The sequence below is a fragment of the Myxocyprinus asiaticus genome, chromosome 19 (genome assembly GCF_019703515.2).
Source record: "Myxocyprinus asiaticus isolate MX2 ecotype Aquarium Trade chromosome 19, UBuf_Myxa_2, whole genome shotgun sequence".
NCBI classification, from domain to species: domain Eukaryota; kingdom Metazoa; phylum Chordata; class Actinopteri; order Cypriniformes; family Catostomidae; genus Myxocyprinus; species Myxocyprinus asiaticus.
The window spans coordinates 2,533,792-2,560,788 of record NC_059362.1 but is presented as its reverse complement, the minus strand read 5'-3'; the positions used below and the strand labels follow the sequence as shown (position 1 = coordinate 2,560,788).

Sequence of the window (26,997 nt, the reverse complement as noted above, 5' to 3'; positions counted from 1 at the left end):
TGATAGGTCATTGACTTGCTATCTATTAGCCAATCTGCTCACTCAAATGAGACTTGCATGTCGTAAACTGATTGGTTCTCTGACTTGTTATCGGGTAGCCAGTTTTTTTTTTTTTTTTTAAAAATGCAATATTGCTCTGGTGGTTTGCTGGGGCTTTTCTTCTATCAGCTTGCAGGGTAAGGTCTGCTTTGACCATGACACATAGAAGCGCTTCTTAATAAGGCAAGCCTTAGCCAAATCTGTCTGGCACACATCACTATTTTAGGACATTAGAATAAATAAATCCACAAATAGCAAGTTTAAGTCACTAGTTATATAATCTCCAGGCTTTCCCAGCTCAGGTACACATTATGAGTTAGGTCACTAGCCGTTTAAGCTATCGGCAAAGCAGGGCGAGGCACACATAGAAATGTAGTTAATTAGTGTTACGCCATTGGCCTGTAGCCTAAGCACACCTAGCTAGCATACACACTGTGCACATGGCTTTTCAGAGCAGCAGCAGAACATATGTCTTGGTGATAGATCTGCTTGGTTGAGGGGTTTGTGTTTTGTGTTTTGCATTTGTGCCGCTTCCCTGCTTTGTTGGGGGATAGGTAATTAGGCTATTTGTGCAGCAGCATGTAACACATGCTTGATGAAGCATGTCTTTCGTTTTGTCTCATTTTGTGTGTGTCTTGTTTTGTATGTGTTTTTTTAGCAGAAGCAAGTCTGCTATCAATATATCATACCCACATTCACATGCTAAATCTTTCCGAGAGTTGGCATGACTGAAATGTATTTATTATTTTTGGTGATTCCCATTATTCTCTTATTTATTTATTGGTAATTCCCATTCTTTTCAATGGTTGTTTTCATAACTGTAAAAAAAAAAAATAAAAAAAAAATAAAAATATATATATATATTAATGCAGTACAAAAATATTATTAGCATACATTAAAGGTGGGGAAAAAAAAAAATAAATAAAAAAAAAAACCTGCCATGATGTTTAAATACTTTAATGTTTAAATAATACATATTATTTATGTAATGGGGAGGGGTCCAAAATGGGGGTCATAATGCAAAAAATCTTACAAATAGGCTTCATTTTCACTTATTTCGTTTATTTTACATTTTCACATTTCATTTCACTCATTTCTTTTCTCTAATTTTATGGTGAAATGAATAGTATTGTGCTTAAAACTCTTGAACCAAGCAAAATGTTCTTTCTTATCGAAATATTATATTAAAGGTGTTTCTGTTGCAAAAGATGTTGCTGTAAATCAAGAAAATTTTAATTTGAATGCAAACATAGGTGATCTATTTTAAGGCAAATTCATATTTGCACAGAATCGCCATATATTATGAAACCACACCCTTTAATTCAAAAGATTTTTTTCTGTGTCAGATTGGTGGCTTAGAGTAATAACCCAATAATATTAAGTTAGGAAGATGTTAAGTTAATGATTATATGAAATCAAGTCAAAATCACTTCTATCCATGAAAGATACATTTTCACCATATGATGTTTAAAAACGCTACAAAGCAACTTGGTTTGCTGGACGTGTTTTATCACCATAAACAGTCTGTTTCAAAAAAAACATTTATGCAAAACATTGTGTAAGGACTCCTGTAATCTACATATGGTGTAAAAAAAGAGAAACAATACAAAACTCATCACTGTACATGTTCCACACTGAGGAAGAGAGAAAGAGAGAGAGAGAGTATCAGAAATTCTGAAGATCTGCAGGATGCACAAAATTATTTCTGAAGAGTCTGTACGCCAGGAGCTGCCCTCCAAAAATCATCATCAACAACCCAGAGCCTACAAGAGGAAAGACAAACTTACAGTCATTATATAAAGATGAATAATACAGAAGCCTGTAATAGTCATTTTACTGTTCTAGAAAAAAGGCCATTTATCATTTCTCTTATATTTTCATAATTTGCCCAGACAAAAAAAATACCATTTAAACAGCTAAATTGAGTCTTATGGAGATGTGAGCCTAACTGTTGGAAACATTGTGTCAAAATACCTGAATACCTTGAAATGTCCTGCAATGTGCCTCATAAAGTCCATCCAAAACTACTTAAAAAAAATTTTTTATTGTATTATAATTATCCCTGTACAGCCTGACATATGAAAGAATTGTCAGAAAATTATACATTTTTTATTTTATTTTTTACATTAAACTTATTATAGTACCATTGGATAAACTATCAAAAGACAGGTTTTTTATGTCTCATATTTGATACATTAGACTTTAAAGGTCATTCTCCTTCTGAGGCCCAGCAATTCATTTTTGTGTAAATGAATGCCAAATGAATAAATGTGTAGGACATTTGTTATTGAAGTTTTTCTTAGCCCATACATGCTACAGTGGTAAATCTTGGGGTATTATCAGATGACTCCCTGGGTTTTACAGAGATACCAAATGTTTGAGAGTTTGTCCATAACAACTTCCTCTCCTTGGTCTATAATTATGGATAGAAATATATCACAGTTCAATTCAGCACATCAAATACAATATGAATAAAAAATATTTTTTTCAATAAACACATTTTATCATATGTATTTTATGCACGAAACACTTTTTTCGCTGGGTCTCAGGAACTTATGGTAAGATGACATCATAATAGCTTTTAATGTAAAATAATGAAAGCAGGCTGCACATATGAAAACACAGAAATATTAGTTCACACTTTAAATATAACTTATAATAAGTATATGTCAGATTTTTCAAAGCTCTCTGATTTAAAAAATTTTTTTTTTTATGGTGGGCATGTATGGAATATAATGGTGATTGAGAGATATACTTCAAAAGCCTGTTGTATCTTATTTAATACATGGATTTCAATCAAATAATATAATTTTTTTTTACCCAAGCACAAGTTGCTTATATTAAGCAAATACTCATTAAAATATCAGTAACAATATAAGCATTACTGTTACTTGTACTTTCTTAAAATCAGCAAAGATTTCACATAAAAATAACGAGTGCATGCAATAACAAAGCAGACATCTTTGGAAAATTTTTACAAATATTTTTTCATCAAAAAAATGCCCGGAAACATCCACCAGGTAACAGCAGACATCTAGTACATTGCAGATTTTCGGCAAAAATTAGATTATGTTAATGATGCACAGGCTTTAGAAAATAGGTATCAAATTTGATAACAGGCAGCGTTATAGGGTTATTCTGCATGCTTTTTTCATGACCTCATATTTACTGAGGTCATGAAAACATTCATGCTTTTAAAATAGATTTGAAATTTTACAAATTAGTTTGTCGAGGAGTTGCGTGGCACCATGCGAGGGTCGGACATGTGAACGGCGTGCTCTGCGCACTTTGCTAGTTTTAAAACTTTTTGTGTCATAAACTGGCGAGATTTGATACACCCTGTTCCATAACTGTGAAATATACTATGAAGACAATATGTCAAAGAATTCAAAATCCTGGGCTCTGGAGACATTAAAAGACGCTTACGTGCTCAAGCTGATACCCCTGACAAGGCCGCAGACCAGGGACTCAATTTGGACAGTGCGGTGAAAAAGATTCAGCGTCAACTGTTGAACGTGTCGGCAATGCTGGTGAAGGTCGTTGCTGACTTGGAGGATCTTGTTGTAATACATCGATCGATCACTGCCATGAAGACGAATTTCTCCGAGTTGGTTACAAGAGTGGGGGACGTCAAGAAACGGAATGATTATCTGGAGTCATCAGAAAGGGGATTAGCCGCTAATCCGCTAGCGACAAAGACATTCTTGGAGCGTGTTTGGGAAAAGTTGGAAGACCTTGAGAATCGCAACCAGCGAAACAACGTCTGAATTGTTGGAATTCCCGAGGACGAAGAAGGCCGAGATATGGTGAAATTCCTAGACGAGCTCTTCCCGAGTCTGCTCAACATAACAGGCCATAAGCTTGAAATCGAGCAAGCTCACAGAGTTCCGGCTCAGAGATTCGCAATGGGAGACATCAATTCTGGCAGAATTTCTGAGATCATCCGATAAAGATCTTGTGTTACGTGAGGCGAGGAGTAAAGGAAGGCTTTCTTGGAAGAACCACAGCATTTTCTTGTTCCCAGACTTTGCGAATTCGACAAGAGAGAAACATGATCGATTCAAGGAATGCAAGAAACTCTTACATCAACGGAAGGTCGCTTTTGCACTGATTTTCCCGGCCAAATTGAGAATAGATACTAAGGATGGACGCACAATATTTACATGCCCACAGCAAGCGATGTCCTTCATTAAGTCAATGGAATGATTAAGTAATTGTGTGATGCTCTCGATGCAGCCGAGTAGGCCTGATTCACTGAACATTCACTTGACCGTCCGAGGAAACTGGGCGCCTTCTTTGTTTCTTTTTGTGTTGGTTCCGCCTAGTGGCTGGAGTTTGTTTTGTGGAATAACACTCCTTCGGGACAGTTTGTGAATGTATCTGCACGTTCTTTGTTCTTATGCCTCCTATTGGATGGAGTTTGTTTCGTGGAATATTTCTTGCTAACATTGGAGTGATTAGGGCATTTGTTGCTCTCGTGTAATAGCCGAGTGGGTCTGACTCACTGAACATTCCCTTGACTGTCCGAGGAAACTGAACGCCTTTTTTGTTTCTTTTTGTGCTAGTTCCGCCTAACGGCTGGAGTTTGTTTTGTGGAATAACACTCCTTCGGGACAGTATGTGGATGAATCTGCACGTTCTTTGTGCTTATGCCTCCTATTGAATGGAGTTTGTTTTGTGGAGTATTTTCTGTTGTGTAATTCTGTCTCACAAAATTTGTATAGAAGCACTGGACTTGAACAAACCGATGGCATATTTGTCGCGGGGGCTCTCGTAGGCATACATGGACTGTTTTAGTTTAGAGGGATGGACACCAGATGGCGCTGTCATGCGTGGGGTTAATACGCACGTTTTTCTTTTTTCTGTTTTTTTTTTTTTTTCTGGGGTAAGTTTGGGGTTTGATTGTTGCTCTAATGTTGGAAGGTGGTCTTTATAATTTTGTTTTTGACACACAATCTATTTTTTCTAATATCCAGGCTAATGTTGAAATATAATGTTAATATGAGTGGATTGTCTCTCTCCATGTGGAATGTGAATGGGTTGGGGCACCTCATAAAAAGAATGAAAGTTATTTCTTTTCTTAAACATAAGAAATATGATATAGTGTTCCTTCAAGAAACGCATCTTTCCCCGCAGGAAGCTGAAAAATTTGGGAAGATATGGGGTGAACATGTTTTCTTTAGTGCTAGCTCAAGTAAGAGCAGGGGAGTCATTACATTGATAAGTAAGCTTTTACAATTCAAATGTCTCAAACAGATTAAAGATAAATTAGGAAGAGTCATTATTGTTTTAGCAGAAATTCAGGGGCAAAAGTTGATTTTGGCTAATATTTATGCACCTAATGCTGATGATCAGGGATTCTTTACAGATCTTGAAGGGATGTTGCAAGCTGCTGGCACCCCTCATGATATAATATTGGGAGGAGACTCTAATCTTTTGATGGACTCAGTCCTTGATCATAGTGAAGCAAAAGTGTGTAAGCCCCCTAGAGCATCATTGACGCTTCACAGGATGTGTAAAAATCTTGGCCTTACAGGTATTTGGAAACTTTTGAACCATCTGGTAGGGACTATACATTTTTTTCATCAGTCCATAATATTTATTTTAGAATAGTTTATATATATATATATATCCAAGTCCCTCATTTCATCTGTTGTTGATTGTTCAATTGGAAACATTTTAGTCTCAGATCATGCCCTGGTGAGTTTAGAGGTGTTGCCACATACGGGGAAAAATAAATCATATAGTTGGCACTTTAAAGTATCCCTTTTGCAAAATCCTGAATTCCAACAAATGCTAAAGGCTGAAATCAGTGTCTATATGGAGACCAACTGGTTCTCAGTATCCTCTGTGGGCATGGCTTGGGAGGCACTTAAGGTGGCTCTTAGGGGTCGGATCATATAGTATGCCTCATTCATCAAAAAATCCAAAGCATAAGAACTCATGGAGTTGGAGGGGAATATTAAAAGTGCCGAGGCAGAGCTGAAATGCCAAATGTCGTCTGATGGCCTCAGAGAATTGACCTGATTGAAATACAGATATACTACTATTTTGTCGCAGAAGGTGGAGTTTTGGGAATTTAGGGCAAGACAGTCATATTTTGAGTCCCGGGACAAAACAGGGAAACTTTTGGCTAGATATATAAAGCAGAGTGAGTCTTTTTCTACCATTCCCTCAGTGAAATCTGCTGGTAGTGAAATATTTACCTCAGCCATTGATATTAATAATGCTTTTAAAGAATTCTATCTTGATCTCTATAGTATATATGGAACCTTTAGAACTCCCTAAATTGACGAATGAGCAAAACAATTCTCTTGATTCTGAGATAACCTTGGAGGAGCTTGGCGAGGTAATTAAGGCCTTGCCTACAGGCAAGGCTCTGGGGCCAGATGGCTTTGCCACTGAATTGTTTAGATCTTATGCTACAGAACTGGCTTCACTTTTGTTAGAAGTTTATATGGAATCATTAAAGAATAGAAAGCTTCCGCCAACCATGACACAAGCCCGGATCAGTCTGATTCTTAAAAAGGACAAAGATCCAAGCGAGTGTAAGAGTTACCATCCAATTTCCATGATACAGCTAGATGTAAAAATATTGTCAAAAATTTTGGCTAACCGATTAAGTAAAGTTATGACATCTCTTATACATATAGATCAGGTGGGGTTTATTCGGGGCTGCAGCTCTTCTGATAACATTAAGCGTTTCATTAATATCATGTGGCCAGTGGTGAATTATTAGACTCCGGTCTCACTTGATGCCAAAAAGGCATTTGATATGGTAGATTGGGATTATCTTTTTAAGATTTTGGAAATACGGGTTCGGGAATACTTTTATTGGATGGATTAAGTTACTTTATAGACACCCGGTAGCTGCGGTACAAACAAATGGATTAATTTCAGATTATTTTACTCTGGATAGGGGCACCCGGCAGGGTTGCCCTCTTTCCCCATTATTGTTCTGTCTTGCCCTAGAACCATTAGCAGCCACGATAAGAAGGGTAGATAATTTTCCAGGGGTGGTGGCGGGAGGTGTGGCATATAAGCTTTTGCTTTACGCAGATGATATTTTATTTTCCGTCTCCGACCCCACTAGATCTATGCCTTGCCTCCATAGAATTATTAATTCCTTTTATAAGTTCTTGGGATACAGAGTCAATTGGTCTAAATCCGAAGCTTTGGCTCTGACAGCGTACTGCCCAATAACGGCTTTCCAGCCGGGCCCCTTCCAGTGGCCCAAACAGGGCATTAAGTATTTGGGCATTTTATTCCCAGCAAATTTGTCTGATTTAGTTAGAGTTAATTTTGACCCCTTAATAAAATGTTTCACACAATGTGGGCAGGTGGGCTTCATTACATTTATCTATGATTGGGAAGGTTAATGTTATTAAAATGAATTGTATTCCAAAATTCAACTACCTGCTACAATCTCTCCCTGTAGATGTCCCCCTCTCTTATTTCAAGCAATTTGATAGCATAGCGAAGTCCTTCATTTGGAATGGTAAGCGTCCTAGATTACATTTTAATAAGTTACATAGGCAGAAGATTTTGTTTTATTATTATGCATACGGTCTCAGCATTTGGCTCATTGGTCGCTTCCACCTGAGAGAGCCCCTCCCTGGTTTTGTATTGAACAGGAAGTTCTTGCCCCTATTTTGCCATTGCAGAGCCTTTCTATCAAACTAATTGGAGAAGTTAAGTTGCACCCCATTATCTCGCATTTGCAATAGGTATGGACAAAAGTGTCCAGAGTGTTTAATTCAGACATTTATTTAAATGTTGCCTCAAGCATATGGCTGAACCCTAAATTATATATTAATATGTCCTCTTTCTGCTGGTCAGAGTGGATTGTGAGGGGGGTTACTACACTCTGTGACCTATATGAGAGTGGAGTGTTGAGACCTTTTGAAAATTTGGTTCAGCATTTTGGGATTCCCAGATCTCAGTATTTAGTATAGGTATTTAGAGCGGTGCCACCTGCTCTGTATTGTTTTTGGGAGTGGTCCACACACCCCTAAAGTTGCAGATACTCTGGGAGGGGTGATTACTGCTTTTGGAAAAGGTCATGAGGCATCAGTGTATTACTCCCTGCTAATTCAGTGTCTGGGTGACGGAGCTTCAGTTTCTCTCAAGAGATTATGGGAGAAAGATTTAAATTTGGTATTGGAGGAGGGAGTATGGGTTAGCATTCTAAAAAATGTCAAGTCTGCATCTAGAGATGCAAGGAATTGCCTTATGCAATTCAAGATTTTACATAGATTCTATTGGACCCCCTCTAGATTGTATAGGATTGGTCTTAAAGACACACACACCTGCTAGCGATGCCAATCAGAAGATGGAGACACAACCCATGATTTTTTTTTTGGGTGGGCGGTGGGTTAAGATCCAAGAATTTTGGTTGAAGGTTCAGAATTTTATATTTGACGTTTTGGGCACTCAAATTTCATTCATGCCCCAGACTCTGTATTTTGGGCGATGGGGCGGTCATACATTTGGGGGATAAACACATAAAAAATTGGGTTCTGACAAGCATTATGATTGTCAGGAAAATTATTTTAAGGGGATGGAAGACGGATGGAGCACCCTCATTTCCGGAGTGGTGTGCGGAGATGGAGAGGGTGGCTGCTTTCGAGGAGATGTCAAGCAGAAGGCTGGGGGTTTGGAATATGGTTGATAGGAAGTAGGGCAATTACTTAGTGTTTTTGGAGGACTCTCAGGGAGGGGCTGTGGTGAGAGATGTTTAGTTTTAATAATATATGATTTTTATATTTCTTTTTTCCTGTTTTTTTATTTTTTATTTTTTTGTGTGTGTATTCTATTTGGGACCACAGGGGTGTTCGTTGGGGGTCAGGGTGGGATTGGTGATTGATGAAGCACAATGCAAAGAGCTCCGGCACAACAGAGTCACAACATTTATACCAGCTGTAGCAGGTATCAAATCAGGGTTCACCCAGTCCTTTAAACTGAAGCCCAAGACTCTAACCACTGTGCCACACAAACGATAAGTCTGACTGATGTCAAAGAGACATTGTAGGTTTAGAGTAAACAACCTTTTCTAAGAAAATAGTTACAGCTTTTTTTTTAATTGAAGCAGGATTTGCGCAATAAATTAATGTCTGCATTGTAGTAAGAACAATATGAAGACTCAGAGATCAACAAAAGTACATTTTTAAAACTGCTCTTTCCTGGACTTGAATTCACATCGTTTTGACCTGTATTCCAATGTGTCAACTGCTGGGCCATTCAGCTGACATAGCTCAAAAGTGCCAAAGAGACATTCCAAGCTGAGAGCAGCAGGTTTTAAATAAAAAATAATAATATAATAAATACATTTTGAAATGTATCTCTGCCAATTTCAGAAGACTTAGAATAAGGAAGCAATGATACATCTAAAAGTTTTGTTTAAATTGGTTAAGAATTTTGACCACTATGTGGCACTGTCTCCAAACTGCTTAAGTACCCTCAATACATGATGTTGAAGACCCTTTCCAATTTTCATTCAAATCAGACAAACTGTTTAAAATATACATTACTTTTTCATAAAATTAAAAATGGCGGAGAGGTTATATGGCTGAAAAATATAGTTGAAATCCTCATGACCCAAGGAATCCAAAAACACCAAACTCATAATTTTGGACAAACAGTTCAAAATTGGTTATGACCATAAAATTGGTCATAACCAATTATGACATTTCTTGACCCATAGGTGGCGCTGTCACCCAACTTTGCATGTTATTTTAGATCATGGTCCTGATGAAGCATACCAAATTTTGTTTCAACAGGACAAAGCATTGCCGAGATATAGTCTCACTTCCTGTTTTACGTCAACCTCGTTAAATTCACGTAAGCATAATTTCTGAAAGGTAGCACAAATTAAAATGGTTTCTAGTCAGTTCTGTGTGGCTCAGTCTGGAGATTATTTTGAGCCAAAGTCTGAAGGACATGAAACTTTTAAACTGTAAACATCATAATACAAGATGGTGACCACTGTAATGGGCGGAGGAGATGAATCAGACAAAAACAGAATTGTGTCTCTCGGACAACGGTTCAAAAGATACACGCAAAACAATAGTGGTGGCACTATAGAGTATGTACTAGAGACCCCAAATTTGGTATAGGGGCTATTCAATTCATTACATGTAAATGTAAATGTATTCAAGCCCACCCCTATCAGTGTGTCAGATTTCATCATTTTCCTATATACAGTTCATAGGGCTGCCATAGACTCCCATTAGGGAGCAGGAAGAAGAAAAATAACGCAGTACTTACGGATACAATAGGGGCTTGGCCCCTAAAAAGGATAGCAGATGGCTATTGACCTGTATTTAGTAAACATTATGTCTGGATATGTCTCATTTCAATGTCATATTTGGTTGGTTATGAGAAGACATACATACAAATCTTCTTAATGAAGACTCTATATTGGTGATGGCTGAATAAATGGAATTTATTCATAAAGAAACCTCTTCAAACTGTTGCATCTGTGTGAAAACATTTATCACATGCCCAGAGTTGGGAGGGTTACTTTTGAAACGTATTCCACTACAGATTACAGAATATATGCTGTAAAATGTAATTTGTAACATATTCTGTTAGATTACTCAAGGTCAGTAATGTATTCTAAATACTTTGGATTACTTCTTCAGCACTGGTAGATTTTTTCACTTGTTTTGACTATAAAAACTCTGCCAGTACAGTAAGACAAAATACACATGTTAAAAATACATTCTCTGAAAAACTGAAATATCTTATGCAGTGTTGTTTCTAAAACAAGATCAATCAAATTGATCTTGTTTTAAGGATTTTTAGATATTTTTACAGGAAAACAATACAAAAATTATCATCAAGAATACGATTTTTGCCCTAATATCAAAGGTCTTACTAGAAATAAAGAAATTATGATCCAACATGAATTTTCTTGATAAAACAAATATGATCGTGCCTGGTAACATGTGCATGTAAAATGGCTAGAAATATCATTTTTGCTTAGTGTAAAGCTGACAATACACAAGATTTATTTCTATTTCTTCTGCTCCAAACTTACTTCAAACTTACTTCTGTCTGCTCGTATGAATGTAACACATCATAAGAAAGTGTTTCACCGCTGTTCAAATGCACTTTGGATCACATCATTTATATGTATAAATGTTTTCCATCTGAAAGGACTAAATATTAAATGAAACAAATGACAATAAAATGCAAAGTAATCTCTTCAGTAATCTAAATACTTTTTGAATGTAACTATTCTAATTACCAATGATTTCAATTGTAAGTGTAGTGGAATACAGTTACTTATATTTTGTATTTTAAATACGTAATCCCATTACATGTATTTTGTTACTCACCAACCCTGCACATGCCCTGGAATAAAGATCTGATCATGGCTTTGATCAACCTTCAAATGGATTTTGGTATAATTTGTGATAGAGATGATAGAGATGACACATGATATGTGTGCTGGTATTGACATTTTTCAAATTTTGGAAAAGACATCTACCTACACTAGAAAAATACAAAGAAATTGGTTGTTTCTGATTGAAAAATTACCTGCACCAATAAACCAACACTTAGATCATGATCTAATGATGTCAGTGAAGAGTGTTGGTGATATAATAGCATGGCCAGTATGTTATCATTATAACAAAGGAAGACCCATTCCGGACCTTAATGACTCTATAAACTAACAAATCACAACTTGCCTAAAAATGCTTTAGAATTTGGGAAATGACATTAGCATTAGAGTTGCATTGGTTTGTTAAAAATATATAACCATTCAACTACACTTTGATAAGACAAAGATAATGGGTCAGATCATATGTTTAAACAATGACCTGCTGGCCCGGGATGATAATGTGAGAGAGTTTTAGGCCAGTTCATGGAACTGTCAATTCCCCCATTGGGCCAGTGTTATGTTGCCACTATACTGTATCTTGCTATCATTGACCATGTACAAATTATTATTTTTTTTTTGCCTTTGCAAACTTAAATACAGTATAGTTGGTTTTCTGTGATGCCCTGAATAATGTTTTATGTTAGAACTTACCAAGCGCAATCCACCAATGCTCTGTTGATGGAAAATCAGCCATAACTGAAAAAAAAAACAAAAATGAAAAAAAGAAAAAGAATTATAGTTACTGTAACACAGGTTCAAAACAGATGCCAAAAACTTTCAAATGTAGGCTACAATGCAATCCTCTTAGCCCCTTTTTTTTTACATTCCCAGACAGCCCTCTTACGACCAACATATGTATATGTTCTAAGCTGCTGAATATGAATACCAGTATTCTGCACCTATAACCCACTTTTGAAATAATGTTCAGGATAAGTTGGTATTTAATGACCTTAGTCATAAAAGCTTCCTCTAGGCTAGGGTCAAAGGTGCAGCCGACCTCTAAAACAAACACCTGTTTGGACTCTTCATTAACCACTACAACAAAAGCAAGAATATAAAGCTACATCTGAAAATTAATTTATTGCTATTTTCCAACACATTAGGGCCCACATATTAAATTTACATGTTTTTTATTTATTTATTTTTTTTTTAATATTGCTTTTATTTTCAATTTTACAGCTTGTAGAAATCATGAAAATAGCAGGTAAAAGATAGGAACATTCGCCTCAAGGTCAGCTGCCTTCTGGAAAAATGCTGCCATCTTACCTTTAGATAAAGATTGCTAGTTGATGTTTGTCGCATGCCCAGTATTTGCAGGGACCCCTTTTATAAAAAAATTCACAAAAATTTGACAGACCTGACCAAGTAAAGAAGTGTTCCCTTGTTGTCTACATGGTCCCCTGGGAGACATTTTTTTTTTTTTTGCAAAAACAACACCAAAGCATTTAACTCTGGTGACTTTATGAGAAGCATGTTTTAATTTTCTTGAGTATGTGTAGCATTCATGCAACTATGGGCTAAAGCATTTCTAAAAAACGTAGAGGCTGTTCAGGGATCAAACGCAATCTTGCCTTAAAAAAGCAAGACACAGCGCAACAAATAGGGCAGAATGCAGATGTCTTGAGATGCTTTTTTAACAGTTCCCATTCGGTGTGAAAGGCCCCTTTTCACCTGACACATGTTTCTCAATGTTACCTCTCAAAAAAATTAGCCTCTTGCTTTAATTGATTTAATGTGTTAATTTGCTAATTTGTTAATTAAGGATATGTAAAAATTTGAAAACTGATGCACCGTATCAAATACACAGAATATATGACCAAGTGCTCTCTACAGTCCAAACTGTAGAGAGCACATCAATATGAAGACAAAGCCAAATAAAATCCTGGCCAGACACTTATTTTCAGGTCCGAAAAAGAGCACATGTCCAGGGAAAAGAGAACGTCTGGTCACCCTAAATCTTCAACACATAAAAGGAACGTTCCTGGCCCAATACAAGTTAAAGTAATGTTCCGGGTCAATAGAAGTTAAGCTCAATTGACAGCATTTGTGGCATTATGTATACTACAAAAATTTATTTATTACTTTTCATTTAAAAGAGCAAAAATCTGGGTTTCAGTGAGACACTTCCAATGAAAGTGAATGGGGTCAGTCCGTAAATGTTAAAATACTCACTGTTTCAAAAGTATAGCCACAAGATGTACCTAAACAATATGTGGACCACTTCCGTCGAATTAATACTTGACTTTGAATACTTTATTAACTTAAAGACAATTGAAGCAATGCGTTGGTGTTGCTGATATTGTTCTGTTCTGGGCAAACTCTCCGCCCATCCACACAGGGGTAACAGAACAGATCCAACAAAAAAAAATATATTTTTTTTTTAACAAAGTTTATTTCTGAAATTTTGACAATACATCTTTAACAATTCACTGTATGAACATATTTGGATTAATAAATATCCCCCTTCCCCCACCCATAGTAACATTCAGAGGGTATACTACTTAGACTATATAGGGAAACATAAATATACAAATGATATAAAATAGAATAAATATAGATGAAAAGTAATATGTAATAATAATAAGTTGACAAGAGGTTATTAGGGGTCTTTTTATTACCTCCTTTCGGACACTCCTAGTTACATGAAAGACTTTATACAGCCATAAATTTATCAGAGCCTAAAGCTTCAACATGACTAAGGAATGGTTGCCATTTCAATGTAAACTTGTCAGCTGACCCTCTAACAGTATATCTAATCTTCTCCAATTTAACAAAATACAACATATCCCTAATCCATTGTGCAAATGTTGGAGGATTGCAATCTTTCCACTTAATCAAAATTTGTTGTCTGGCTACCAGCATGGCAAAAGACAACAGACTTAATTTATCTTATTCAAAGTAAGATTTTGTGTCACCACACCAATTAAAGCAAGGGAGGCCGATAGTTTTAAGGCTTTATCAATGGTTTTAGAAAGCATAGCAAATATTAATTTCCAAAAATTGGATAACTTGGGACACTCCTAAAACAAATGAATTAAAGTGGCTTGGGTCTGCTTGCAACGATCACACAGGGGGTCTATATTGAGTGTGAATTGGGATAATTTAACTTTGGTCCAGTGCAGTCGGCGGAAAATGTTAAACTGCATAACAGTATTTTTCATACATATTGAAGATGAATATATTCCCCCTATCCCTTTTAAGGGAATTAAGATTTATCATGTTTTCTCTCATTAATAAAGAATATATGTCACCTATCCTACCCTTTCTGGATGATGTGATGTCATTGATTGAGTCTAGGAGTGTGTCTGGGGGCTGTGAAGGGAATTGAGTGATATTTGATGATATGAAGCTGCGAATTTGTAGATATCTGAAGAAGTGTGACCAGGGGATATTTAATTTTTGAACAATCTGCTCATAAGTGGCAAATAAGCCATTTATAAACATGTCTTTAAATGAATAGACCCCATGACTAAGCCATGCCCTGAAGGAAGCATCTGTCAAAGATGGCAGGGATGCATGGTTCTTAACAATGGGAGCAAGTATTGAAAATGTAAAGATCTCAAAGGATTGTTTGAATTGTTTCCATATTTTTAAAGAATGAATAACAACTGGATTGGAAGTATATTTGGTAATAAGCTCTGGATATGGCAGGCTACAGCATAATAAGGTGGATAATGAGGTGATCTTACAAGAGTCTCTCTCTAAAATTAGCCAGTCAGGTGCAGCTGTACTCGATTTCTTTCCACCCAATATGAAATCATTTTGATATTTACTTCCCAATAGTAGAGCTGAAAGTTTGACAGTCCAAGCCCTCCCTGCTGGTGCGGTCTCTGTAGTATCGCTTTGCGTATACGTGGATTCTGTTTATTCCAAATGAGGGAAGAAGCTTCCTTTCTAGGGAACTGAAGAATGTATTAGTTAAGAAGACTGGTATACACTGAAACATATAAAGAAGCTTGGGCAATATGTTCATCTTTATAGTGTTAATTCTGCCTGCCAGGGATAAGGGTAACTGATCCCAATGATTAATATCCTCCTTAAGAGAGGACAGGAGAGGGGGGAAATTCACTGGGAATAAGTCTTTAAATTTGTGTGTGACCCAGACACCAAGATATTTTATTTTGTCCATGCACACTTTAAACGGCACCATACGAATAAACAAGGATTCTCTTGCTGCCAAATTTATGGGCATTAATTCACTCTTTTGTGTGTTTACTTTATAGCCAGATATTTTGCCAAATTCAATTTAAGAACTACTGGAAGGGACGAGGGAGGGTCAGACAGATAGAGTAACATATCGTCTGCATATGGTGAGACTTTATGTTCCACCCCTGCCCTTATGATACCCTTAAAATATTTATTGCTTTGTAAAGCTTTGGCTAATGGCTCAATTGTGATCGCAAAAGGAGGGGGGACAGTGGACACCCCTGCCTTGTTCCTCGTGTTAATGGAAAAGAAGGTGATATATTATTTATTAGTACGTACTGCTGCTATTGGCGAACTATATAGAATTTTAAGTATAAAAAGTTTGGTCAAAATCCAAATCTCTCAAGGGTATGGAATAGATAGTCCCACTCCACCCGATCGAAAGACTTTTCGGCATCTAAAGATATAACCACTAACGATTTACTGGGTAGAGAGGGACCGTAGATGATGTTATTCAGGCGCCTAATGTTGGAAGAGGATTATTGATTCTTTATGAAGTCTGTCTGGTCTGTTGATTTTTGCCTTTCTTCAGAATAAGTGATAAGTGATATGGTAGCTTGTCGTAATGTTTCAGGCAGTGAGCCTATGGCTAACGGCTCAATTGTAATCACAAAAAGGAGGGGGGACAGTGGACACCCCTGTTTCGTTCCTCGTGTTAATGGAAAAGAAGGTGATATATTATTATTAGTACGTACTGCTGCTATTGGCAAACTATATAGAATTTTAATCCATGATAAAAAGTTTGGTCCAAATCCAAATCTCTCAAGGATATGGAATATATTAGTCCCACTCCACCCGATCGAAAGCCTTTTCGGCATCAAAAGATATAAACACTTCCGATTTACTGGGTGGAGAGGGGCTGTAGATGATGTTATTCAGGTGCCTAATGTTGGAAGAGGATTATTGATTCTTTATGAAGCCCATCTGGTCCAGTGAGATTATGGTTGGAAGGACTGTTTCGAGATGGCGAGCAATAATTTTTGCAAAGATTTTGCTGTCTATGTTGAGCAAAGAGACAGGGCGATACAAGTCACATTCCTGTTGATTTTTGCTTTTCTTCATTCTGTCGTAATGTTTTAGGCAGTGAGCCCACAGACAGGGAGTCTTATATACAGAGGATAAAATGGGAGCTAGTTGGTTTGAAAATTTCGTAAAAAATTCTGCTGGATACCCATCCGGACCAAGAGATTTCCCACATTGCATGCTCCTAATGGCCATCTGAACTTCTCCAATTGAAATCGGAGAGTCTAGCTTGGCTGCTGTCACAGGGTCTATTTGGAGGATCTAAAACGTTGGAGAAATTAATTAATTAAATGATCATCCCTCAGCGATTCGGATGTATACCGGCTACGGGAAAACCTCATAAAATGTAAATTAATGGCAGCATGGCCTATGCAGACCATGCCAGCTTCATCTTGAATCTAATGGCCATCTGAACTTCTCCAATTGAAAACGGAGAGTCTAGCTTGGCTGCTGTCACAGGGTCTATTTGGAGGATCTAAAACTTTGGAGAAATTAATTAATTAAATGATCATCCCTCAGCGATTCGGATGTATACAAGTTACGGTGGTGGTTATAAGGCCCAGTGTGCTCTGTCAAGTAAAGGAGCCTTTTCGAGCTGGAAAGCTTCATTGAGCAGCATAGAGACTGCAGTTGTGCTGCAGCTGCCTTGGCCTTCTGGTACACCAACTATCCATATATTATTGCATCTGGATCTTCCTTCCAAGTCCTCACATTTGCCCTCTAAGGCAGCCTCCTGAGTTGAAAGTTGTTGCACTGTGCGCTGTAAAACCGCAACATCATCTGAACACCCAGAGAATCCATTCTCCATCTCTTTCATAGTGTTTTCCATCGCAGCCACTTCGGTTTTTATAGCGGCTTTGAAGTTAGAAAGTTCTGTTTTGGCGGCTTGTATCTGTAATTTTATAGCAGACATTGTGCACTGCCCGAATCTCATCCTTGAAGATAGCTGCAAATATGCTTGCGACGATGCCAAGAGTTCATTCTTGAAGGCCATGATTTCAGTTGGACTTACCGCCGTAGCAGGTGCTGGAGCTGGGTCACCTGAGTCACTCAAGGGCCTGGGGGGAGACGGTGTGCTGGTCTTAACACGCTCAGTTGTTGCAGTGTTAGTATTATGGCCTTTGGTGTTCTTACCGGTCATGGTTTGTTTTTTCCATTTAGTTAGTGAGCAAGTTGGAAGAAAGATTGTGGGGTTTTTTTGTTTATATTTTTCCAAAGTAATACTTAAATGACAAAATGTTCTGAAGAGCTCTGCAAAACTCCACCTACTCCATCGCTTGCTTTCCGAAGAACATGTGATAAGGTGTTTGCCTTAGCAACATTTGCCACCTGGATTTTCGAGATACGTACACTGCCACAAGTCAAAAGAGCCCACTCCCTTGTCTCTTATAATAATCCTGTGCCGAATTATTGTAGTGGCCCCCATGGTGCCTGCAACGGGACTAAGTTATAAAGAGTCCACCCCCATGTCTCTTTAATATTGTGGTACAGATATAGGCTTGGCATGTTACTATATACCACTGCTAGGGTGTTTTGGCTGGTTGGTAGGGAGTGATTAGGCAGTTGCTAGGGTGTAACTGAATGACTACTGGTTGCCCGAGTGAAATGAGCCCACCTGCAAGTCTCTGTGACATCCTTATCCAGAGGTAAAATCACTTTGATAAATTTTCACTGTTAAAGGGATAGTTCACCCAAAAGTGAAAATGGCACAAATCAAATACCTGACCAATATCAGTGAATTAGGTGTCCTGAAATATCTGTGTTTTCCCTTATTCTTGACCTACTGTCTATAAAAAATGCGATTGGCCATGTATCTCCCTAAATATGTTTAATCTTCTGTCCTTCTCTGTTTAGATGTTCTTACCTGCTACGGTCAGTCCAACGTGAAGCAGAGTGACAGTGATGGCGTAATCCCACACCCACTCCTCCACAATCCAGGCGAACATCAGACCACCCAGAATGTACGTCACCTCTGTCGAAATCACACTCACTAGACAAAACCAAATCATTAGAGCTGTCAGTCAATGAAAATGTTTAATTTGTTCTATGATGTATGGATTAATTATTCAAATCTTTATATTATTTAATCAAAAATATTAATATCAACTCAGAAAGGCCCCCAAATAAAGATAATTAAGTATATTATAAATAAAATAATTATACATATATTTAATAATAAATATTATAATTCAGACAATTCAAATACATCATATACATACACTGCCTGGCCTAAAAAAAAGTTGCTGTTCGGATTTAAATAAGCAGATACTTAAAAGCCTATGATTGGATCATTATTGCAGTAATTAATATGTTTCAGCTGGCAACAATTCTTTTAACCCTAACTGATGCAGTGTGTAGCTACTCATTTCTTAAACAACCATGTCAGAAGACGTATCCCGTGGTCGTAGAAAAGATGTTACTGTGTTTCAGAAGGGGCAAATTATTGGCCTGCATCAAGCAAAGAAAACAACTTAGGAGATTGCTGAAATCACTGGAATTGGGTTAAGAACTGTCCAATGCATTATTAAAACCTGGAAGGATAGTGGTGAACCGTCAGCTTCACTGAAGAAATGTGGTCGGGAAAAAATCTTGAATAATCGTGATCAGAGATCACTAAACGCTTGAAGTCACTTTGTAAAAAATCGACAGTAGAACTCTTGGCTATGTTTAATAGTGAAAGAAAGATCATTTCCACATGCACAATGCAACAAAAACTTACAGTATTGGGCTAAACAGCTGTGTGGCCACAAGAAAGCCAAACTTGTTAGTAAAGCTAATCAGAAAAAATTACTTCAATTTGCTAGGGAGCATAAAGATTGGACTGTGGAGCAATGGAAAAAGGTCATGTGGTCTGATGAGTCCAGATTTACCCTATCCAAAGTGGTAGGCGCGTCAGGGTAAGAAGGAAAGCGCATGAAGTGATGCACCCGTCATGCATAGTGCCCACCATACAAGCCTCTGGAGGCAGTGTTATGATCTGGGGTTGCTGGGTCATTTGGTCAGGTCTAGGCTCAGCAACGTTATGCGGCAATAAAATCAAGTCAGCTGACTACCTGAATGTACTGAATGACCAGGTTATACCATCAATGGTATAACCATTGACCATATATAACCATATTCCAGGATGACAGTGCCAAGATTCATCGGGCTCAAATTGTGACAGAGTGGTTCAGGGAACATGAGGAATCATTTTCACACATGAATTGGCCACCACAGAGTCCTGATTTTTAACCTCACTGAAAGTCTTTGGGATGGGCTGGAGAAGACTTTACGGAGTGGTTCGACTCTCCCGTCATCAATACAAGATCTCAGCCAAAAATATATGCAACTCTGGATGGAAATAAATGTTGTGACGTTCCATAAGGTTGTCGAAAAAATGCCATGACGAATGCGCGCCGTAATCAAAGCTAAAGGCGGTCCAACGAAATATTGGAGTATGCAACTTTTTTTTATGGCCAGGCACAAAAACTGGCTTTAAAAGTAAAGATATTGTTTATTTTATTTCCATATAATTGAACAACCCTCTTATTGACTTAATTCTCTCTGGGCTATTTTTAATTGTTGATCTATGTACTCATGCGTTAGACGGATGCTTTTGGAGCGTCTCACTTTGGTTGCATCTCATTAGTTTTCAGCATCTCTAGTCAAAAACGCTGTGTTTTTAGGCTGCTGTGTCAAGTTAAATGTAGTTAGAAACTTCGAAAAACGTGTCTCGAGATCACTACATTCTGTTGTGCTCGGTCCAGCTGTCTTTGAACGCAATAGCGCGTCATCTGTGGAAGGCTGAGGTGATGCTCTCGTTGGTTTGAAGAGGCATGTTGTCTGTACAACTGGAGTTGTGCTGACTGCCCCCTACTGACACAGATTCACTAAAACATCAGTGTGGTACATCAAGCTTTAATTCCAATGGTAAGAACGTACCTTATTATTTTATGTATAGCTCATTTGCTATTATCAAATTGTGTGATATATAGGTATATAATATTGTTTATATATGTTGATGCATTATTCCAGCCACCCTTGCTCTCTAGATAACAGCATTCAACAACTGAAAAAACAAAACAAATCGGATGACCACTACTTCAAACCTTAGCAATAACACAATTTACAGAAACTGTGAGGCCCCATTTACACCTTGCATTAACATGCGCTTTTGGTGATTGGATCACTTTTGGATGGTACTTGATTACATTAATTACCAGGTGTAAATGCGTGATAATATCACTGAAATCACATTAGGCCATTACGAAAATCGAGATTTCATGGCAAATTTGCTGCAAACTTGGCGTGAATTCGCCACTGATAATTTTCACATGTAAACGGGCTTTGAGCCAAACTTGCGGCAAACTGTCCATTGTTGCCAGAGGTTTGACGGAGGTACACCACTACCAGTGAAGAGCTGAAAACTTCTGGCAAACATTTGCAGCGAAACAAAGTCATTTGCATGTGAAAATAACAAGCTGCAAATTTGCTGCAAGTTTAGATTTTGTTGTAAGGGGGGTAAGGGATGGATTCTGACCATTCAAAGAAGGTTTTCAATATCCACATAAAACTACACAAGGAATCAGTTATGTGATGTGCTGCAGTCATCTGTTGTTAAAGTGCTGTATTACAGTTTCTTGCCTTTTTCTGTTAATTCTGCCATGTGAAGAACACAATAATCTTGTAATCTAGTCACCCGAACAATGAACAATATCCCATGAATTACTCCATTGGAATACACTTGGAATATTTCGTCTCTCTCCTCAACCCCCCATTTGCTTACAACTCTCTCCAGTTGTATGATCCTGACCCCCTGAATGCAACAGGATACCCCCTGGAAAGCTAATTTTCACATTCTTGGGGGTCTCATTTAAATCATGCGATACATTTAATACAATGTTTAACTCAGTTATTTTTTATCCCAGAGTAACGCATATATTCAATTTGACATCAAAATATTTCATTCTGTTTGGTGTGATTTTCTAAAACCTGATTGGAATCTGAGCTAATCAAACCAGAGCAGCAGTGCTCCCTCTCTCTCTTCACACAAGCACGTGTGTGCATGGGACTGGCCGTCTATCATGTCATTTGCACTATTTGTATGGTGGAATTCAATAATCATCGAAACTTCAACAAGAGAAGTATCACCCACTAGCGCTACAACAGCCTGAGACAGCATATTCTGTTTTTATCAAAATGTCTCGAATGTAAATGTGTGTATTGTGTGAAAGTTTGCAAAGAGTATAGAGATGTAAACACAAAACAGTAGAAAAACTAGTACTTTAATGTTTTATTATAAAAGTGGAAAACAAGATGACAGGTTGAATTCGAATACTCAATTCTGATTGGCTGGAATGCATGCGTTTAATGCACAAGTAGTTCCAGTCAGTTTAGTCACCGTTCTGTTTTAAAGCATCTACTCTGCCATCCTTCGTAATGACTGAAGCGCTGAATGCAGACTGTTTTATTAAACACAGCCTTTTGTGGTAAAGCAAGCCCATATTGTGATTTCATTCTTAATTTAATCAATTGTGCAGACTTAATGGATTCCATAAAGATATCTCAGAGGTCAAAGGTTTCACATGTTTTGGATTGTTTTTCCCTCATCATGAACGGTAAGTGCCACTTATACAACTGTCATGTCCATAAAGCTAGTTTTTCCTCATTAATGTGAAAATAACAAAGAATAGAAATGAAACATGACATGTTCTTAGAAGTGCTGACCCTTCTACCTTCTGTGGCTATTATTATTTCTGGATTGTTCATTTAAATTCAAGGAGTTTTACTGAGTATGTGGTTTCCAAAAAAACTCTTGTCCATTTTTCCAATTGTATTAATTTAATTCAAATAATTGTTATCTTATTGCACTTCTTTATATCTGTGTGTGATTTTGAACAGGCAGAACTCTAGATAAAGTTATCCGTTATTTTTATTCTTCCAGTCTAAATTTGAGCTGTAAAAATCTACTTTCAAAAATCAAACCATCCCATTTACTGCTGCGCATGGGAAACACCACAACCAATACTCCAGAAGTGTAAAGAAGCGCCGCTTCCCGATTAAACCACCCATGCAGCGCTGATGAATCTGCTCTCCAAACAACAGCACCCTAATAGAAATGTACTTTGCAGTTACTGTAGCTCAGTCATGACAAATCTAGGAAAGATTTCTCATGTCAATGTGGGGATGACATACTGATAGGATATTGGACTTGGTGGAGTAGATCCACTACACTGCTGCTGCAAAGCAAGTATGGAGACTTGTTACTGCTAGAACATACACAGACATACTGAGTTAAGCATGTGGACTGCTGCTACTGCACAATTAGAAACACAAGACATGCTGCATCAAGTATGTATAACATGCTGATACACAATTAGACATAAATACAATCCCATGTAGCATATCTAGACAAATGTAGGTGGGGTGGAGGAGGGTTTCAGTGAAAACTCTCGCAGTGCGCTGCAGTGAAACAGGCTTACTAAGCAACCAAGCATATTTAAATGTAGGCAAAGAGAGAGCACACAAGTTGATTTATTCACTCGATTACGTGTCAAGCGACCTATCAGCTTACACCATGTGAGCCGATTGGCTTGACAAATCACCTTTGAGTGAGCTGATTGGCTAACAGATAACAAGTTCAAAGCAAATCAGCATGCGCCATGTAGAGTTTCATGCCTGAACTAAGTCATTAGAAACTATGGTGTTCTGGCAAAAATGTACATTTATTATATACGTTACTGTAATTATATTAAATATGATTTATTTGGTAAATATTGCTTACTTTTTATCTGGGTTGTTTTTATAATTTATACATGTGTGTTTAGGATATTGTTTTTCATTACAAGTTCCATAGTTTGTTTGTTTTTAGAAACCAGTGTTGTATCTTACCATGGTAATGTGGAACATGTTTTCACCTGTGATTACACTGATCTTACTAATACCACAGTTAAACTCTGGATACTATGCAAGAACCATGGTAAATTTTAATAAGGGCAAATAAAAAGGAGAATTTAACAAAAGAGCTTCAATGCCTGGACCCCCATTAATTGAGGACAAATCTGTGACTTTTTCTCCTCTCTAAATTTTCAGTTCTAATTAACTTTAATTGAAGTGAACAGTTAATTAAAAAATTAAGAGCCCGATAAAAAATCGATATCCATTATGGAGTCTTTGAATTTTAGAATTTCTGAAAATAACCCTAGATAAATAAGATGTTAATAAAAAAATTTTTTTGTTAATATCAGTTAATATAAAATGTATTTCTGCATTCCAGCTCAAAATCAATGCTTTACTGTCAAATGTGTATTTCCATGTGACAAAAAATATCAATATTACTAGTTAACTGCATTTGCAATTAAAATGTTCCATTATTATTATTATTTATTTTATAATCATTTAATATAAATATTATTATATACAGTTGAATACAATAATACACAATATAAAGTAGGGCAGACCCTTGAGATTTTAATCCAGCGTACCTAAATATTTTGGACTTTGCCATGAAGGTTGAGTCGTGTAGTCAAAAGGCGCTAACAAGCTGTCAGCCTCTTCCACCCTGAATACAAAAAACAAAGAGCAAATAAACATCAAAACATCTGAGTTTTTCAAATCAATATTTTTGTGTGCTGATGCTGCTATAATGTAAATAAGTTTTTGCTGTAATAATTTTGATAGAGTTTATAGAATAGTCTGGTTTCGGAAGTAAAAATCCCATTCATTTCTTTCCATAGAGGAATATATTATTAATTATAATTTATAAACCTTTACAGCTCTGAGGTTGTTGATTGATGGTATATTCTTCTGTAGAAGCTATCAGTCTGCTTTATATCATCTTCATTTTTTAGGAATCGTGTTTAATAGCAGAATTCCTGGCAAAGAACTACCATGAGAGAAGCGATCCACCAATCAGAGAATTGCAGCAAACAAAGTGCACCAAAAGAGCTCTGCAGTGACCGCCCATTCCCCTGATGCACTGTGAATGACACAATTGAGTCCCTCAAACTACTTATATTTTTGTATATATCTAAATATTTAGCAAAAAACAAATAATAAAAAAATAAAAAATAAAATATATATATATATATATATATATATTGATTTTGTGTACTTAAAAATAACAAATAACTTTAAATGAATAGTTTTTTTTTTTCAATCAGTTTTAATTTGATTACATAATTTGCAATGCTTCATGGGATTGTAGTTCATGCCCTCATGAAAGACGGTGAGAACACATTCCTGTACCTTTGTCTTTTTGTCTGATTTTCAAATAATTTTTTGCTTTAAATCAAAGTTTATAATGTTAATTTGATTCATGGCTTACAACTCTTTTATGAAGGATTTTATGATATCCCTATGGAAAAAATTAATGGGAAAAATACCTACAGAACCCAGATGGCTGAAAAAGTGGGTGGGCACTGTTGCAAATTATTGTTTATGCTATGCAAAAAACATATGGCATAGGAGAATATAATCTAACATTCAATGTTTGAAGGCAACATAAACTGATACTGCTCCACAGTAGAGAATATCAGTGAGCACTACAGTATGTCTGTTTGGGTTTGGCATAGACCAGTGGTTCTCAGCTGGTTGTAATTCCATCACCGAAGTCCAGCACCAAAATTGTGTATCGTACAGGACAAAAAAAAAAAAAAAAGAAAGAAAAAAGTCCTTAAATCTGCCACTGAAATCAAAATAACTGTTAACTGCATAGGCCCAACAATGTGCAAAATTATTAACATGCCATAAACTGGATAGGAGAACTGACAATTTTGTAAATTCATACACAACAGCAGAAAAGTGATTAACCAGCTTAACACATGATACAAACACTGGGCAAAATGTGGAACTAGTTTTAGCCATATTACCAGTATGTGTCAAAATACCATAGATGGGAAGCTTTTTCTCCTACTTTTTAAAAGTTGATAGGTCTATTTATTTAACTATCCTAACTATACACAATTATATGGTTAGTTGCATTTAGCTTAGCATAGCTTTTTTTTTCAGGAAGTCTTCACCACATATGAGGTAGATGTACACACAGACGGAGAAAGAAAGAGAGAGAGAGAGAGAGAGAGAGAGAGAGAGAGAGAGAGAGAGAGAGAGAGAGAGAGAGAGTGAGTGAGTGAGAGTGAGGAAGTTGTGCCTCTCAGTGTGGAAAATCTTACCTGAGAATGCCGATGCAGAGACTGACCACAATATAGTACAAAGAGTAGAAGCACACCATACACATCAACAGGTTCTGGAGAACAGCCTGACAACACACACAACACAACAGGACTTAATGCATTTGATTGAAACAAATGTAGATAAACACTAGTGTTTGATATTGATTTTTACAGATTCAGACTCAAATATGTTAAGTTCCATTGTTCATAAAGGCCTAAATTACACTTGTATACTGAATATGGCATTATTTTCCATATGGACAATGAGATCCTTACAGAAAAAAATGGGTAACACTTTAAAATAAGGTTACATATGATAACAGTAGTTAACGTCATTAGTTAACATGTACTAGCATTAAACTTTTACAACATTTATTCATCTTGGTTAATGTTAATTTCAACACATGCTAACACATTTTAAAATCATCAATGTATATATAAATATGTATGTATGTATACTGTACATATAAATGTGTGATATGCAAAATATGATTATTTAGTTTTTACTGTCAGATTTTCTGTAGCCAGATTTTCACATCCTTATGATGTTATTAATATTCAATTGAAGTTCTGACAATTTAGGAGAAAAAATTCTTAGTGCAACATTGTTAATAAATCCTTTTAAAATTCTCACAACCATCATGTAACATTTGGAAAACATTTTACAATTGTTAGCTGGAGATAGATCTGAAAATCAGTTGATTATAATGTCAATTCATTCATTCATTGTAGTGAATGGCAGATTTGTCAATATTTTGAAATACATATTTGAGAGATTATTTTTGTATCTGATGGTGTTGACCCATATTTAGTTATAGGCATGCAAAAACAAACAAAAACAAAAAAGTGAAAAAAGATCGAAGATGAAATTTTTCTTTCATTTTTGTAGCTTGTTTTGTCCCATGTCTCAAGATTCAGTTAAAATTGTGGCTACTGTAGGAAATTAGCTACGCTACACGCACATGTTGAATCCCTCTGGTAAACATCGGAAACATCGGATGATGACTTCACCAAACGTAGATAAGACGACTTTACCCAGGTGTCATGGAGCTTGTTGTTGACTGGCAGTTGGCCATGCCGTTTGATCAGAGTGGTCCCACAACACCGACAACAGTAGTCCAAAAACATGAATGTCCTACAATTCTTTGATTGGCACAGTTGCACACTATGCTAGCAGGTAGCATAACACTA

At 36.8% G+C, this 26,997-nt stretch overlaps 1 protein-coding gene across 2 annotated transcripts; it reads right to left on the bottom strand.

Moving 5' to 3' along the window:
- Positions 1–1,052: 1,052 nt before the first annotated feature.
- On the bottom strand, positions 1,053–26,997 carry tmem244 (transmembrane protein 244). 2 transcript variants are annotated; one of them, XM_051644917.1, is made up of 6 exons: positions 26,842–26,997; positions 25,807–25,892; positions 24,121–24,197; positions 18,522–18,647; positions 12,080–12,124; positions 1,053–1,802 (listed from the first exon to the last, which is right to left on the bottom strand). In XM_051644917.1, exons 1-6 carry the CDS (start codon positions 26,932–26,934, stop codon positions 1,705–1,707), a joined length of 525 nt encoding a protein of 174 aa, XP_051500877.1. In that variant the 5' UTR covers positions 26,935–26,997; the 3' UTR covers positions 1,053–1,704. The 2 variants fall into 2 exon arrangements, with proteins under 2 accessions (XP_051500877.1, XP_051500878.1); XM_051644918.1 differs by having other exon boundaries at positions 26,769–26,894.